The sequence below is a fragment of the Diaporthe citri genome, assembly GCF_014595645.1.
Source record: "Diaporthe citri strain NFHF-8-4 chromosome Unknown scaffold_1, whole genome shotgun sequence".
Lineage (NCBI taxonomy): Eukaryota > Fungi > Ascomycota > Sordariomycetes > Diaporthales > Diaporthaceae > Diaporthe > Diaporthe citri.
The window spans coordinates 9,803,964-9,819,585 of NW_025064846.1; the positions used below are offsets into that span (position 1 = coordinate 9,803,964).

The window sequence follows — 15,622 nt, forward strand, 5'->3', positions numbered from 1 at the left end:
ATAAGAATAAAGATAAGCTTATTAATTTTATTAATTTTTATAGCAAGGTTATTGCTAATAATGCTTATTTAATAAATATTAATAAGGATATTAATAATAATAACTTTTATTTACTTAATATTAATAGTAATTTAATTATTATTAATAATAAAGATAATTAAAACTAAGTTAATAAAATCTTAATAAAGATTATAAAAATTGCTTTTAACTTTATTTTTATATTAAGCATTAAAAAGAATAAGCTATTTATTAAGATTAACTCTTATAAAATTATTAAAATTAATAAGCTAAAGGTTATAATTATAACCTAAGCTAAAATACTTTTCTTAAATAATATTAATATAATAGCTATTATTTAAATTATTAATAATTTTTAATATTAAAATAAGCAAATATTTTTTAATAATATAATTAAAAATTTATATATTTATATTAAAAGTATTAAAACTCTTAATATAAAATTATATAGCATTTTTAATAATAAAAATTATTAAGGTAATTATTATTTTAAATATTAAATTATTATAATCTTTATAATAAATAACTTAATAAAAATTTTAATTTTAAATATCTTTTATATATATTAAATTAAAAAGATTTAGCTATTAAAAAATTAAATTGCTATATTAACTTAAATTTAAAACTTTTTATATTAAATTATTAATAAGCATATATAAAACTTATATATAAAGAGATTTATTAAGAAATATATATTATTACCTAAGTAATTTAAATAAAAAATAATTATTAAGAAAATTAAAAAAAATAATAAAAAATAAGAAAAGAAGCTAATAAATAATTAAGCTGCTTATAATACTTAATTTTAAAAAAATAAAAAGTAGCTAAAGGAAATTAATTTAAAGCAATATTAAGTATATTTTAATAATAAAAATAAAAATAAAGATAATAATATTTATATTATAAAAATGCATAATAAAAATAAATGCAAACTAAAGAATTTAGTATTAACTTTATAAATATTAACTTCCTTTATAAAGAAAAAATTTAAAATTAAGGCCTTTATATAAAAGTTAATAATCTTTATAAAAAAGCAATCTTAAAAGCTAAATATTAAAAATAATAAGTATAATATTTAAAGAATAATATAATAATAAAGATTATAAGTTTAAAAAATAATATAATAATAAAAATTATTAAAATTTACTTTAAAACTTATAAATTATAATTTTAAGCCTTTTTAGCAATGCTTTCTTATAATAAAGATTATATATATATAATATATAATAAATTATAATTTTAAATTAATTATAATAAAAATTATATATACTTATTAAAAGAAAAGAAAAACTATAAGTATTAATAAGTATAACCCTTGCACTTAAAAGGCTACTTTAGTTATCCCCTCCAGGGCACGTAGCCTCTCAGAACTTAGACAAAACAATACCAAAACATAATTGCTTCCCATACGATTATCATACGTACGAGAGACCTACCAACAGATCCGTCGACTATGTAGTTGGCGCGGACGATGACTTGGATGTGGTATTTACCAATGTAGTTACGGCCCAGCCGACCGTTGAATCCAAACGCGGGGCGCTCGATTGGCGGGCCGCGCTCGTAGTCGCCAGGCTGGCGCAAGAGGCCGAGAACAGAGTCGAGAGGACGGCTCACGTGCTGCGAGTCGGGGAGGATGACGATGTCCGGCTCGAGGGAGTCAGATCGGAAAAGGAAGGCTCGGTAGCCGCCTTCAATTGGCTCGATGTCGTTGACCTTGGCGTACTTGCTGCAGAGAAGCTTGTGGCAGGGCCAGTCAGCCTTCTGGCACTTCTTGTCGCAGTACCAGACACCTTTGCAGCGAGAACACAACTCAACCCTGTCGGATTTTCCGCAGGCGATGCAGTATTTCTCTGCCTTGTCGAAAAGGGAGGGGATGAGAGGACCGTGAGAGGCGACGGGATCGTCAACCTGGGACGCCATTGTGTCGTCTTTTCTGTGAGCTGCAGGAAAAGGTCAGCGCGCTCTCAGTCTCTTTGCGCGCCTAAAGAAAACAAACGGGAGGAGGAGATAAGTACCGTAGACTGAAGAGGTTGAGGTAGGGAAGCTAAGACCAGTTGGCACGCGGCGCTCGGTCAAAGATGGAAAACATTGGGGGATGAACGTGATGTGAAAGCTGGACGAAACGCAAACAACGCGCGATTGAACTTATGTGCAGTGTATGAATTCCACTTGAATTAGAAAAGAGGTGGTGATGAATGGCCGTGGCGTGACGTCGAGATGTGTTGGAAGAAGCGCGAGAAAGTGTGATGGAGGTGGGTAAACTCGAGCCAGCAGGACTGCGGTCACTCGATTGGGGACGCAGATAGAACAGACGCACTTCGAATTTCGTTGCAGCAACTCTGTTGCCTTGACCGTGTAACATCAAAGTGTAAGTTGAAGGTGCAACTTCGGTTTGGTACCGATGCAAAAGTGCGTCAAAAGGAGAGGTGAGACGACCTGTTGTTCGAGCAGTGCCTAGGTAGGTAAGGTGGACCGGCTGGGTGTCTTTAGCCCACTTTCAAAAACACAAGAAGAAAGAAAGTTTTGGTTTGCAAGTGAAGGGAAGGGGGTTGCAAGATGCAAGATGCAAAAGAAGTATGGGCCTACTGATTACAAGGGGTAGTCTCGAATAACCGTTTTCATCTGATGTGGCTCTTGCAAAACGTTTTCTGTTTGTTTTTCTCCAATCAAGGTCTGCGAGCAAAGCACAACTCTGGTTCGCGCTAACTTTTCGTTAAGTGGCAGTGCCTCTTCCAACGAATTTCTGGAGCTCATAATGTCCCTAACGCAAAGAACCTAGATATCCAGGTAGGATGCGATTGTTTTGGCACCTGCACTTCTCCCTGGACAGACACTGCTATCACATAACAAATCTAATGCCACGCCTCTACTTTCCAGTCATTTCGGACCCATAACGTGATTTTACGTAAGTGTAGAAGTGGCCAAAGGCAAAACCGGCCCATAAGACCTAAGAATCATTGACAAGAGCTCATGTTCATGTTGAATGGCCTTATCATGCTCTCTAGCTCTCGTTAAACATTTGAATGGCACTACCTTGGTCAATGAAATCCACCAAATGCCATGGCAAGCTTCCGGAGATACAAGTCATTATCTTCAACTCGTCAGTCACATGTAATGCTTCTTACAGCCTCAGAATAAAGAAACAATTTCGGCGCCCACAGGAAGGGGCGGGGAGGGCAGTGGAGCAAATAAGGGCTGAAAACGTATGTATGTGGTTGGCGCTGAAGTAAGACGGCTGTCTGCACCCATGTCCACATACCTGTGTCCTCTGATCGTCAAATTGATCTACCGTGATCCTGCAATCTCAGCACCAATGGCCGAAATGGAACTGTCGCAAGAGTGACAAGGCCTGCCACCTCCGCCTGGTGTCACAGTAGTTACCCTCGGCGACGACTAACAAAGCTATCTGCGCGAGATCACTGTGGTCGACTTTTCTGAGCTGAGCATACTGCCGGCAAGCTTTGCGAAGTATTCCTTGCTCGTGCGTGATTTCGACGGCCTTGGACCAAGCGTTCGTCCTTGGGTCCATTTCCGGACGTCAGTGGCGAATCTGACAACGCGTCCATCTTGGTGGAACTGCAGGTCCCGATGATTCAGAGCTGTTCTTTTGGACGCATAGCACACAGGGTACCGGGCTGTGAACACGTTGACCAAGAATAGCGTTGAATGCGTTCTCACCGAGAGTTTCTAGCGGAAAAAATAGATACAAGAAAGAGCGAGTGGCTTGCGTGGCTCTTATATCAGATTGCTATGAGAGACTAGTGTAAGCTGTTGCAACTATGTACCTGGAGGTACTTTTATAAAATCAGCTTGCTTCTGTCGAGTCTATTTGAGTCTTCTTCAAGTGTCAGACGTCTCGTCCCCCAGGCTAAACCAGATTCGACTGGTGACCTGAGACAAGTAAACGAAGATCTTGACCAACAAATGCAGGTTCCCGTCGAAACAATCCGTGGTTCGTTGTACCTGGGACAGGTTGTAGCCCTTTGCCCACGTTCTATGTTCAACGACGTCTTGGATATAACCACCATGCCCCGGCACCAGCAATAGCCAGAACAGAGGCCGTGAGGATACCAAAAGCTTTCTTGATTCCGGGTTCCAAAAAGCTCTGCGCGATCTTCTTGAATTCATCTGGGTCATTCCCCCTGGGGTAACGTGCGTCGGGGATTTCGACTCCGAGGAATGGGCAGACTTGTTCCCAGCCGAGACCGTCTTCAAGCCGCACATGGAGCAGTCTCTCGGGCGGTACGTACTTCTTGATTGTTATGGTACTGCAGGAGTTGGGTCAGATGCTGCTCCAACCCAACTGTACCATCTCATTCACAACAACCAAAGGCGAACTTACTACTCCTCATACCAACGCGCAATACTTTCGGCGCTGTTTGGATCACTTGGCATCTTCTCTCGGGAATAGACGGGGTACATATCGTCGACGAGTCTCGTGAATGCCCAGTTATAGGTATCAAAGTATTTCAAGATCCCCAGAGGGAACGAGTGCGCAGCCGTTACAAAACGCCCGACCGAGTTGTTGATGGACCGGGCAAAGGCCGCGGGCGCCCTCTCCGTCAGAATGAATTTGACGTCGGGGTCGTCAATGTAGGCGTCCACGAAGAATATGCCTCCTGAGTAGCTTGGGATCTCGCAAATGGCCTGAATCGTCCATCAGCACTGGCACAGTCCCCGATAAATTCGTCGGCACTCACGTTAAACCCTCTGAACCACTTGTCGAATTCTGGACGTCCGTACGGTTTTACCGCATCGCTTTGCGCATGGCTGAGTCGAACATACTCGTGAAACATCTGGAAATGATCCAAGCCGCCGGCGCAGACTTCGACCATGTGATATGGGTTATATCCCAGTATCTTGAAGGCCTTGTATAAACTCAAGGTTCCGCTCCTTGTTTGTTCATTAGACGCATTGGTTCATCTCGGTCTTCCGGGAGGTTTTTACCTACCTGCTCGTGCCGAGGACAATCACTTTCATCCGCGTCGCATCTTGGGGGCTCGCGATCGTGTCGATGAACCGAGGTCCGCTGCTTTCTTTGGTATCCATGGCGCCTTAGCAAGTCGTCTCTTTGTTGGAGGAGACGACGAGAAATATGGGCAATATGCAAAACCTGAAGAACCCCTCCTCCTCGTTATATGGGGAAGAATTTAGTGACGATCGTCTCTGATCATACCAGCCCACCTTCTTCCACTCAAAAGCGGTCACCCTGTGCCTCTAGCCTCGAAGGGACTGGACCGAAGACGTCGATGCTGACAGCATCGAACATGGGTCTCAGGGCCCACTCAAGCAACCGACTTCCTGCATCGCCGCGGTTCTCGGTGTAGTTACCGGGTGAGGTCTCATTGCAGGCGCTCAGGTGGTCAGCAAATGTGACGATGCGCCAGGGCCCAGCGGCAGCAAGGGAAATGCTCTTTGGAGCACTCGGAAACCAAAGGCTCAGGCGGCCGCCTGTGTCGCTCGAAACAGGCCGAAGGGTAGCGCAATTGGGGAATACTTCAACTGTGGACGCAAAGCAGGAGATGCGGGTGAGACGGGGCGCTGATGCGAAGCTTTTGAGGCCTGCATCAAACTCCCCTGAGCAGATTGCTGACCCTGAATTGAAGATGGGTTCGGGAGAAGATCATCAACGAGATCATCTACTACCGAAATAAAGCCGCGGGAAGCAGTTTTGGGGTGCCTTGATCACCAATTTCGACCACTCATCACTGTTGAGATCATACCTAGCAACTCGAATCAGATCTACGCCCCTATCAAAGAAATGGAGATTCTGATTTCTTGAAAAGCGCAATTTACTAAGGTGAGCATTGGGGTGGTGGACGTCTTATTGTGTGCCATGTCTCCCTCACTATGAGCTGGTTCACGCACGGCCAACTGGAATTGGCTGCGTATAATAAATGCTGGGAGGGAATGGAGTGACTTATGAGTTCTCTTCGTGGTACAACCAAGAAATTTAACATATGAGCACCGATCTTCATGTTATTTACAGGTCTAGCTAGAGATGCTATCGCTTGGATGCAGGATGTCTTGATGTTATGTACAAGAAAGCTTCGAGTATGTGCAATGAGGAAGTAAATATGTCCGTAGCAAAGGTAAGGTGAAAAGCCGAGGCTTCAACAAGCCACTTGGTTTATGAGGTAAGTGATGAAGAGCCACGACTTCACGTGGCAACAGGCCAGCCAGTAGACCAGCTCAACCCATTCCAGCCAAACCGGTAGTCGGCGTCGGCATAGCCAACACTGGTGTCCGCATAGTGGTAGTAAAGAACCGCGCCGCCATGGGCAGCATCAGCGTACACGCCCTGACCACCGGGGCCATAAACCTTCCCATGGGACGCCAGAACGGTCGTGCCGCCGCCCTGTGCGCAGTTGACGCCGCGCTGGTCGACAAAGGGCCCGTTGACGCTCTCGCTCCGGCACACGTTGATCCTGTACTCCTCGCCGGGGCCGGGCATGGTGGTTTCGTAGCCGCAGCAGATTCCGGACGACCAGAAGAGGTAGTAGTGCGGGGCTCGGTAGTAGATGAAGGGACCCTCCTCGGCGTGGGTGCCGGACGAGTTGAACGCGATGTTGTAGCTGCTGCCGGCTGCCTTGGTTGGCGTGGTGGCCATTGGGACCTGGAAGAGATCGTTCCAGAACGAGCCGAAGTTGAGTACGAATTTTCCGTCGGCTGTTTGGACTAGGTTCGGGTCGATGGCGTTGTAGTTGCTTCCAGCCTTGGATGAGACGCCGGTCGCACCGTGGTCCGTCCAAGACCCAGCCTCCAGCGTGGTTGATGTTGCGACTCCGATAGCTGATGCTTGACTGCCAAAAGCTGAGACGGCGTAGTACATGTAGTAGGTGTCCCCGACGAGGCGAACATCTGGAGCCTGTTGAATTCATTAGTCCTCAACGTCGAGATCCTTCGGAGTCCCCACTTGCTATGCCATATATATGCATGTTGCAAAGCTATTTCAGAACACTTACCCACAGGTCGTCCTTGCCAGCGAGGTTTATAGAACTCCCATCGGGAATCGCTGCTCCTCGAAATGTCCATGGTCCACTCAGCGAGTCAGAGTCATATATCATGATCTTGCCTCCCGTATTGAATCGGAAATATTTTCCGTCGGAGGCTCTTTTGATCAGAGCAGGGTCGTGAGAAACAGTCGCCGGAACAGGCTCCTGGGTTGGGATATGCCGCCTGGACACTGGGAAGGGCGAAAAGAGCCAGGGCTGCCAGGCCTCTGGCAAGGCTAGAAAGAGTAAACATGATGAGGGCCGGCTATATCCTTACCCACAACGTGGGGGAAAATAAAGAGAGAATAAGTGTTAGAAGTGGTGAAGATCAAACATGTTTCCCACGATGAACGCCTGGGGTAATGCAGGTATTATATGACAGGTTGGAAGGGTCTCTGAAGAAACCCCTTGACTGCCATGAATGGGGCTTGATGAAACACAGGACTGCAGGTGCAGCCCTTTCCAATATCGCCCTTTTGCGGAAGTCCAAACTTCGGGTGGATCGTCCGAGGGGGACAGGGGCACAGAGGCAAAATTAAACGGGCAGACACCATGCTTCGGAGCATGGGAGCAAGTGTGGATACGAAGATGGTCTGTTTCGATTCAAAGAGAGAGAGAGTGTGTGTGTGATGTTGAAAGCATTCCAAGATCTGCCAGCAAGGAAGATGGCTGTTGAGGTTTCGATCCACTGTTTCGTTTCTCGTTGCCTGACTCTCAGGACGATCAACAAGGCGTGCGCCTCCCAGAAACGCGTTTCTAAACCCACGGATCTTCACGGCGATGATTTCTCCTTGTCATGTTCCTGACGACCTTGGGACACAGGGCAGCTCCCCCAGCGGCGGGTCTCACGACATTTGCCGGGACTTTTGACGCCGGCGTTCGCGTAGATGGAATCGTTGGATACGGGACGACCTCGCTAAGGTGATCCACTGGGACCGGACACCCGTACTCTTTGACTCCGAAGGTCCATAGCGACAGTCCCATAGAAGGATAACCTCCGACCCGAGAGCCCCACTGTGGGCTTACCTCACTCCCTCGCAAGTGCCATGGATCGGACCATACAGGAGCCTCATGGCAGCCATTGTGTTGCCGACTGCAGCTGAGATGGCAGCTCGACTTCCTCCACAAGTCGCCTAACGATGGAAGTTGATTGAGGCCATCATGTTGGGAAGGTGGACGGCCACACGAACTGGGGATGGGTGAAGAGGTGTTGGTGGGTGGCCAGCATTCTGCTCCGACAGGTGAAACGCCAGGTGGGCCCAGACAAGGAAGACAGACAGAGCTCGGCTGGGTGAAACGGCCCCAGCAGGGGGCATGACGAATGGTTAAGCGACGTGTTGAAGCCGGCCGGCCAAGAGTGAGGCTCTTCAGGATCGGATTGAGGAAGTCAATCTCGATTATTTTGGTCTATAGGCAACGATCGACGCGGCGAACTTGATATGATGCAGCGGGTGCTCTCGCATTCGGGCCGCTCCCGGTGACGACGGCGACGACCCTGAGTCGATCAGCCGAGACTTCTGATTTGTGACTTTTGCCCGCGTCCGGGAGAAAACCGGGGCCTTCAGGGGTTCGTCCCCAGCCTGGATGCAGGCGCAAGTGATCGACAGGCACGGCTGCAAAAAGCTCCGACGACGACATCAAAAGAAAAGCATACATCAAACATGGACACAACACCGCTGGAAAATAGCCTCCCGGCCCTTGGCCCATAGCCTGCAGCTTGCAGCTTGTTGAGTGGTGGGAAGGTTCCGGGATGGAGGCCGAGTTGCAGACAACAAGCAACTGCTTCGGGGTTCAGAACTCGCCGGCAGCGCAGGCACGCAGGCAGGGCGAGCCCGCTTCAAGGCCGACTAACAACAACAAAAAAAAAAAAAAAAAAAAAAAAAAGGAAAGCGAGGGCATCCAGTCGTACCTTCCACCTTCCATGCGTCAACATTTTTGCGCAAAACAACGTGATTGGGGCTAGCTCCTCGCGCCCCCTGGTGCAGCAGTCCTTCCTTCCCGTCACCGCGTGCCTCAAGACTGCTGCTGCTGCCGCTGCTCACTTTCTTCTGCTGCCAGAAGCATCAACCTCTTGATGCCTGATCTGTTTCTTTTTCTTTCTTTCTTGCTCCGCCGCCGCCAGTTGTGAAGACAGACCTCACGTCGTCGTGGCCACCAAGACATCAGCCTCGAGACAGGCACGTGCCAGGCACATCCTCCGGCACGTTGACCCTTTGAATCATCTCCGCGGCCACGTTTCGAGACGCTCTTGCAGCTCGAGGCGCCCTTCCCCATTTCGAATTCAGGCCAAACCTGGCTTGCCGGTAAGGGTCATTGCAAGATCCAACCAAACCTCAAAGACTCGGCTTCCAACCCCTCCCACCGATCCCTGCCCCTATCGCTGGCTCCTGGCCGCCGAAGCCTTGGGAAAACGAATACGACAATCTCCATCACGGCAAAGAAGCAGCAGAACGCACTCTCCAGGCAGTGGGTGACCTTGGTTGTTGGACACAAATCCACAGATCACGGCATGCTTCATACCCGGGGCGCATAAGCCTCCTGTATTTCCGCGGAAACTCGAATTCCAGCACTGGCTCCATCCGCAGCCATGAACAGGTCGCAATCGTTCATCCCGCCCCTCGAGCAATCGGAGCTCTTGAGCCGCAGAGATAGCCATCCATCTGCCTTGCTTCTCTACCTGGGCCCAAGGTTTTCTCCATCTGACAGGGTCCACCGGCACAGTGACCTCGGTCAAGAACCTCACAGGCGGTAGACGTGCACGTCAGACCTTGGCACCATGCTGGTACACAGAGGTCCTCAGGGTCTTTGCCCCTCACCATCGGGCAGCATCGAGAGCAATGTTCTTCCCGTTGCGAGGATGCACCCGATGGCAAACCATCCACATTCGGCACTGGATGCGAAATAGCGGAGCCGACTCGGACAGCCGTATCTCAGCCTCGAAATCAAGCCGACTTACATGGTTAGCCAGACCTCTCGACCGGGGGCCTTGGCGGAGCTGAGACCGCCGGTTGGCATCGAGCCGCCCACTGGTTGCATGTCGTACAACATAGCAACAACGAGTCTGCTCTTTGAACCCGTTCGGGCAGGGCCACACCAGAAAAGTAACACTCGACAAGGGTCCCAGAAGTCCAGCTCAGGGGATTTGAGAGCGGGACTGTTCATTGCACGTCTGCCAAGTGCGTTCATCATCGTGAAGTCCCAAGCGACACTAATAAGAGTCCCTTCCCGACCTGCCTGATGAGAGGGTTAGCCACGCCTTATCAGTGAGTGGGGCGCCAGGCTCCTGTCTAGACCGGCTGCGTCCCGACGGCCAATTCATGGGCGGACTTGCGTCCTTTCTCCGTCCGCCCAGGTTCCAGACCTACCGTAAAGGCTTTATGCAACATTGAACTTTTGTGACACCCCTCATCAGACAGGCCAATCACTAAATGACCAAATCTCAGGGCCTCGGCGGTGCCTGAATCGAGGATGTCGCCCAAGCCAATCATCGAAACCCGCCGCGGTGGTAAGGTTTAGAGCCACGGATGAGATTGCCCGGGGCTGTTGGATCGTGCAAGGCTCGGCTTCTCCAGGGGGTCATGGCATGGGTGCCGATAGCTGGCCTGACTGGCCAATGAAGCAGCGCTCAGTCATGGCATTGAGTGATGGCAATACCCAACCAAAATCTCGCCCACCACCGGCCCACGTCCCCGTCGAGCAACACGCTGCTGGCCCTTCCCTCGCTGCCACCCTCATGATAGCGCCAGGCTCGACCGAAGCTTCTTTGAAACGAATTCATGCTTTTCAAGTAAATGACCATCATCGCCACTTGGAACTGGCCGAGCAGAACCTGGCGATGGCATGAGGCATCGAAATAACAGCGCGCCACGAGAGGCCGTGCCCACCTAAATTACCTGTCACCTGTGCTGACAGGTGGGTGAGCCCACTTTCCCACGTTGTCCCCCGGTTCTGCATCTTCGAACCCCTGCGCGCATTCATCGAGCTCTGGGCCGCGATCCGCCAGACGATCTGCCTTTCGTATTGCGCACCTGGCACAGCATTGTCTCTGCGGAAGAAGCCAGCGCATCTGGCCAACAGGACATGCTGATCAATGATGATTCGCTGCGTGGCCCGACAACAGAGACATATCGGCGTCCATACCCTCAGATTCCGGAGCTCTGGTTGCTTTTCCTCTGTCTTTCTCCTTACTCCCCTTACTTCGCCTTGATTGGTGCTGTGCCGCATGCGCGAGGCTCGAGGACTGGCCTGCTGGTGGACTACAGGCTATTTACTTTATTCTCTGACACCTTGACACGAGTACTTGCGTCTCATGACAAACGCCCATCCGTCAAACATCCCAGGTCTTGCATGTTGCGTGATTCGATGGCGCTGGCCTCTGCCATAGTGTTTCCCTTCTTATCGTCCTAAGCACTTCTCAAAAACACGAGTCTTTGAGTTGGCCGCGTGGTGCACGCCTGAAGCTCCATCAGTCCGCCTTGGGAAGTAGGGCTAGGAAAAGGTTCAGGGATCGGAATGTAACTCTGTGAGCCGCACGCAAGGGTCTCGATAAGGCCAAACCGAGCCAAATCCCAAGCAGTCAGGAATGAGCTGGTTGCATACCCTGCAGCTAAAAGGGGTCTGGGGTTGAGGATCCTGCCGCGGAGAGCACCAGATATCCGCCTCGAACCTACCCAGCAAAAGCACAGCTCGTTGGTCGTGCGCCTCGGCCATATAGTTGCCCCCCCGCCAGCTCACCAAGCTTATTCTCGCCGGGCCCACAAAGTTTCGTCGGATTAGACTAGCGTCTGTCGCATGCTGACACTGCTAGCTCTCAAGGCCATTTCCGTTGCCTTTCTTTGTCTTTGTCCCTACTTGAGAAACCCCTCTTTCTTCATTCCTTGATATTTGTCACACCAGCGCCGCAAGCTATAGTCATACCAATGGATGGGGCTACCCGTGTCGTGACTAAGATGATCATCACAGAGTAACGTCTTGCGCCCGGCCCCCAGCTTGAAGATCACCCACGGCCCGACCCCGGTTCGGTCCGGATACCAGCTGCGGTATCCATCCAGCCTCTTGAACCGGACAAGCCCCTCCCATCAACGCTGGACAACCAGTGCCAGCTTATGATTACCACGACGAAAGGAACCGGATTTTCCATTGGCCAATCGTGGACGATTCCCGCCGTCTGACCACTGTAGAGTAGCTAAGCAGCAGAGCGGCCGGGCCTATACCACGTTAGTCATGTCGGGACGCAGCGCATATGTACGCAAAAAGATTACAGAACCGAAAGTCAAGGCCCAACATGGACCGGACGCGAATCTTGACGAACTGCCCACGGTAGCCCTGGGTCCATCCAGGCAGGATTCGGCCAGATTAGGAGCTGCCAATGGGCGCGCCCCTCGTCCCCCAGATCTAGCAGTGGACGGCGATGTACTGTCGATAGAGGGCAGTCAAAGCAGCGGCAGCATCGATGGCCGGAGACTCGATGCGTCACAGCAGAAGCATCCTCTGGACGACTTTGCCTATGCTCGAGCCAGGAAGCCCACCATCAAGGCGGAAGATATCTCAGGTGTGGGCATATCGAAGTCTGGAATGAGGAGTGTGATGGACCAGAACAGTGAGAAGGTGCGCAAAGGAATTGCAAAGGCCTTCACTTTTGGCGGCAAGAAGACCAGACGCGAGGACATGGGAAGGCCACTGGAAGCCAGACCCGAATCCTCGGCCACAGTGCGGCCTGGCCAGCTACCCCGTCCAGGCGAGTCCGATTTGTCACCACTTGAGGATCGAGAGCAGCCGCAATACCCCCATGCGAATTACGCCTACGACCCGCAATGGGACGCATCTCTTGGACCGGCCTCGCCGCCTCCAGTGGCCAAATTGCCCGCACTGCCGCCCCCAGTGGCGACACCTCAGATAAAGCGTTGGATTGGGACGGGGAAGCCAGTGCAGCGGTGGAACAAGCTGCGGAAAGACCCAGAACTCTGGGATCCGAATGGCGATGTTCTTATTTACCTAAGCCACAAGGGGCAGAACCCTCGACCGAATCCATCCTTCAGACTCTCCTCTCATGTAATAGAAGCGACGGAGTCTCGGCCTCTCATCACCCTGCTTCGTGAAGGGTCTACTGAGGACGAAATGACACTCTCGCCATCGCCAAGGGGCGCACCGCCGATGCTACTGCCTCGACAAAGCAGCTTGTCAGCAGCTGCTCGGGACCAAATGGGCGGCCACAGACCCCAGCCAGGCAATCGCAGCGGCGGCCAACCTACGCCTCCGCTCTCCGACGAAACCATCATCACCAGCACGGATGGCCAGATTAGCTACGAGATATTTTTCTCTCCTCCCTCCAACGCCAGCAAGACCGAACAAGTCCGGTATAGCGTTTCCGTTCGCAATGTGTTCGCCTTACTTTATCACGCTTCTCTCGTCGGGCTCTCTCTGTGTCAGGCTCTCTCAGATCTTCATTCGCGCATGGAGCAGTTTATGCCTCAGGCGGAAACCGACAATCTGAGCACTATCATTGCCTACCTCAGTGCGCGGGGCATCGACGATGTTCGCAATGACGCGGAGACAGCCATCGGCCTACTGGCATGGTGCGAAGATCCCAAGGTTCGGTGGGAAGAGGGCTGGCGTGAGAGCTTCTTACACGTTGCCGGCATGTACGGCAGCCTGAGAGAGCGGACGCTGATGGAGTCCTCATCGGACTTCAAGAGGATCAGTCCGATCACCAGGGCGCTGCTCGAACGGGCAAGCCTTGAGATGCATCTCCGAGTGCAAGCAGCCGAGGAGCCACTGGCGGCCTTTTCTTTCGAGGACATGTGGCCGCCGTCACTCTCGTCCATATCGCCAACCTCCGGGCCAGTCGTGGCGAGCCCAGCAAAGGCGAGTGCTGATCGATTGCAGCGGTTCTTCTTATCGTACTACCGTAGTACGTGGGGACGTTGGCCACCTCCACCACCTCCTGATGCGGTTACCTCTGACGAGAGTGACGAGCCGTTGTGGCTCACGAGGACGGTGGTTCAGGTTCTGCAGAAAGACTTTGGTACATTGTACGATTACCTTGTCAATCGCGACATCGTGTGGGATGGGTCCGAGACACGTTCCTCGAGGAAGTGGCTCATGGTGTCGGAGAGTGGGAATAAGGCGTTTGAGGCGGATACTGATGAGCTGCCAATGACTGACGTCCTCATCGAATATGATAACAAACAGCGGTATCCTCACATTCCCCACCCGTATCCGCTCGTCCCCGAGTCGATCCCGCCGGCGGCCAACATGGCAGCTTTGGGCGCCAACAACAAAGGCAGAAAACGAAGCAAGACCGGGACCGAGACCGTGCCAGCTAGTGGCAGCGGCCCTCAGCGCCCAGGAGCTGTGGAGCGGCGCATACAGCTGGCTTACACCGAGGCCACCAACGTCTACATCCTCGGCAGCGACTTCGCCCAGACCGATCTGATCGATGCCTTTGTCAAGTTCGAGAAGACGGATCGGATCGGCGAGATCGACCCGAGCCTCGCCAGGAGAGGCCGATGGATCCTGATCTACGGCATACTGCAGACTCTGGCAAGCGTGTCGGCCGATGCACCGATAGTCCGATACTCAGACGGGGTGGGCTACCACCTGGGGCCCCGGCTCAAGGGCGCGAGGCTACCACCCTGGGCGAAGAAGGGCAAGCAAGCCCCCAGCATCCAGCCGCAGGAAGCGTCCCATGAGCTCTCGTACTGCTGGCTCGCGCCACGGACGTGGAACAACAGCAACACGTCGGCAAGCGAGGAGGGCGGCATGGACGACAGCCAGGCTTCCGACGACAACTCGCCCATAGAGAGGAAGCACGGCTACGCCTTCCCACATCCGCCGCACCGCGCGCCGTCGAGCGCGGGCGGCCGCGGCGGGGTAACATCACCCCAGTCCAGCCGCGCTCCGAGCGCCAGCGGGCAGAACCGCGGATACTACCCCAACGCCAGCTACGCCGGGAGCGTGACATCGTACGACGCGCTGAGCGACGCGGGAACCACGACGTCGTCGTGGCTGCACATGGGGTCGACCACGTCGTCCGTCACCACGGCGCCACTTCACGGGGGCCGGACGAGCAAGGCGTCCTCGAGGACGGGCCTGCGGGGCGTGGCGCGCAGCACGGAGACGCTCGGGAGCCGGCGGGGCGGCGGGCCCCTGGCCAGCCACGGCTCGTCGACGCGGCTCGACGAGATGGAGGAGGCGTCGGGCGACGGCGGCGAGAGGCCCATGGGGGCGGGGCGCGACCGGGGCAAGCTTCGCATATCGACGGCGGTGGACCCCTCGGGGAGGACGCGGCGGCGGGACGGGTCGAGCTCGCGCAAGGAGAGCTTCGGGGCCGTCAGGGAGATCGGGGAGGACAGTGACGACCAGGGCTGGGTGAGGCGGAGGCACAGCCGGCCGCTTCTCAGCCCGAGCGAGACCAGCAGTGTCGCGCAGGCTATTAAAGACTTTGACGAGCTGGATGTGGATGATATTATCCCTCGTTAGGGGTGGGAGTATGGAGTACCTATGTCATATTCATACATCAAAATCCGGGGTGGGGATTCTTGGGTACTGGTGGGGCTTTTTTTCTGGACGGGAGGATCAACATCATAGGTATCAGGGGGGTTGGCAAC

General features: G+C 51.7%; 3 protein-coding genes across 3 annotated transcripts; 1 reads left to right on the forward strand and 2 right to left on the reverse strand.

The window, feature by feature from the left end:
- Nucleotides 1-1,352: 1,352 nt before the first annotated feature.
- INS49_002564 (uncharacterized protein) lies at nucleotides 1,353-1,938 on the reverse strand (the record flags this gene model as incomplete). Its single annotated transcript, XM_043163373.1, has 2 exons — nucleotides 1,353-1,363; nucleotides 1,455-1,938. The coding sequence occupies 2 exons, from the start codon at nucleotides 1,936-1,938 to the stop codon at nucleotides 1,353-1,355; spliced, it is 495 nt and encodes a 164-aa protein (XP_043031879.1).
- Nucleotides 1,939-4,018: 2,080 nt separating this feature from the next.
- Nucleotides 4,019-7,085, reverse strand: INS49_002565 (uncharacterized protein; the record flags this gene model as incomplete). Its single annotated transcript, XM_043163374.1, has 7 exons — nucleotides 4,019-4,286; nucleotides 4,361-4,665; nucleotides 4,719-4,911; nucleotides 4,970-5,009; nucleotides 5,227-5,372; nucleotides 6,207-6,886; nucleotides 6,984-7,085. The coding sequence occupies 7 exons, from the start codon at nucleotides 7,083-7,085 to the stop codon at nucleotides 4,019-4,021; spliced, it is 1,734 nt and encodes a 577-aa protein (XP_043031880.1).
- Nucleotides 7,086-12,236: 5,151 nt separating this feature from the next.
- INS49_002566 (uncharacterized protein) lies at nucleotides 12,237-15,494 on the forward strand (the record flags this gene model as incomplete). The annotated part of the gene is made up of 1 exon (XM_043163375.1): nucleotides 12,237-15,494. The coding sequence occupies one exon, from the start codon at nucleotides 12,237-12,239 to the stop codon at nucleotides 15,492-15,494; it is 3,258 nt and encodes a 1,085-aa protein (XP_043031881.1).
- Nucleotides 15,495-15,622: the final 128 nt, after the last annotated feature.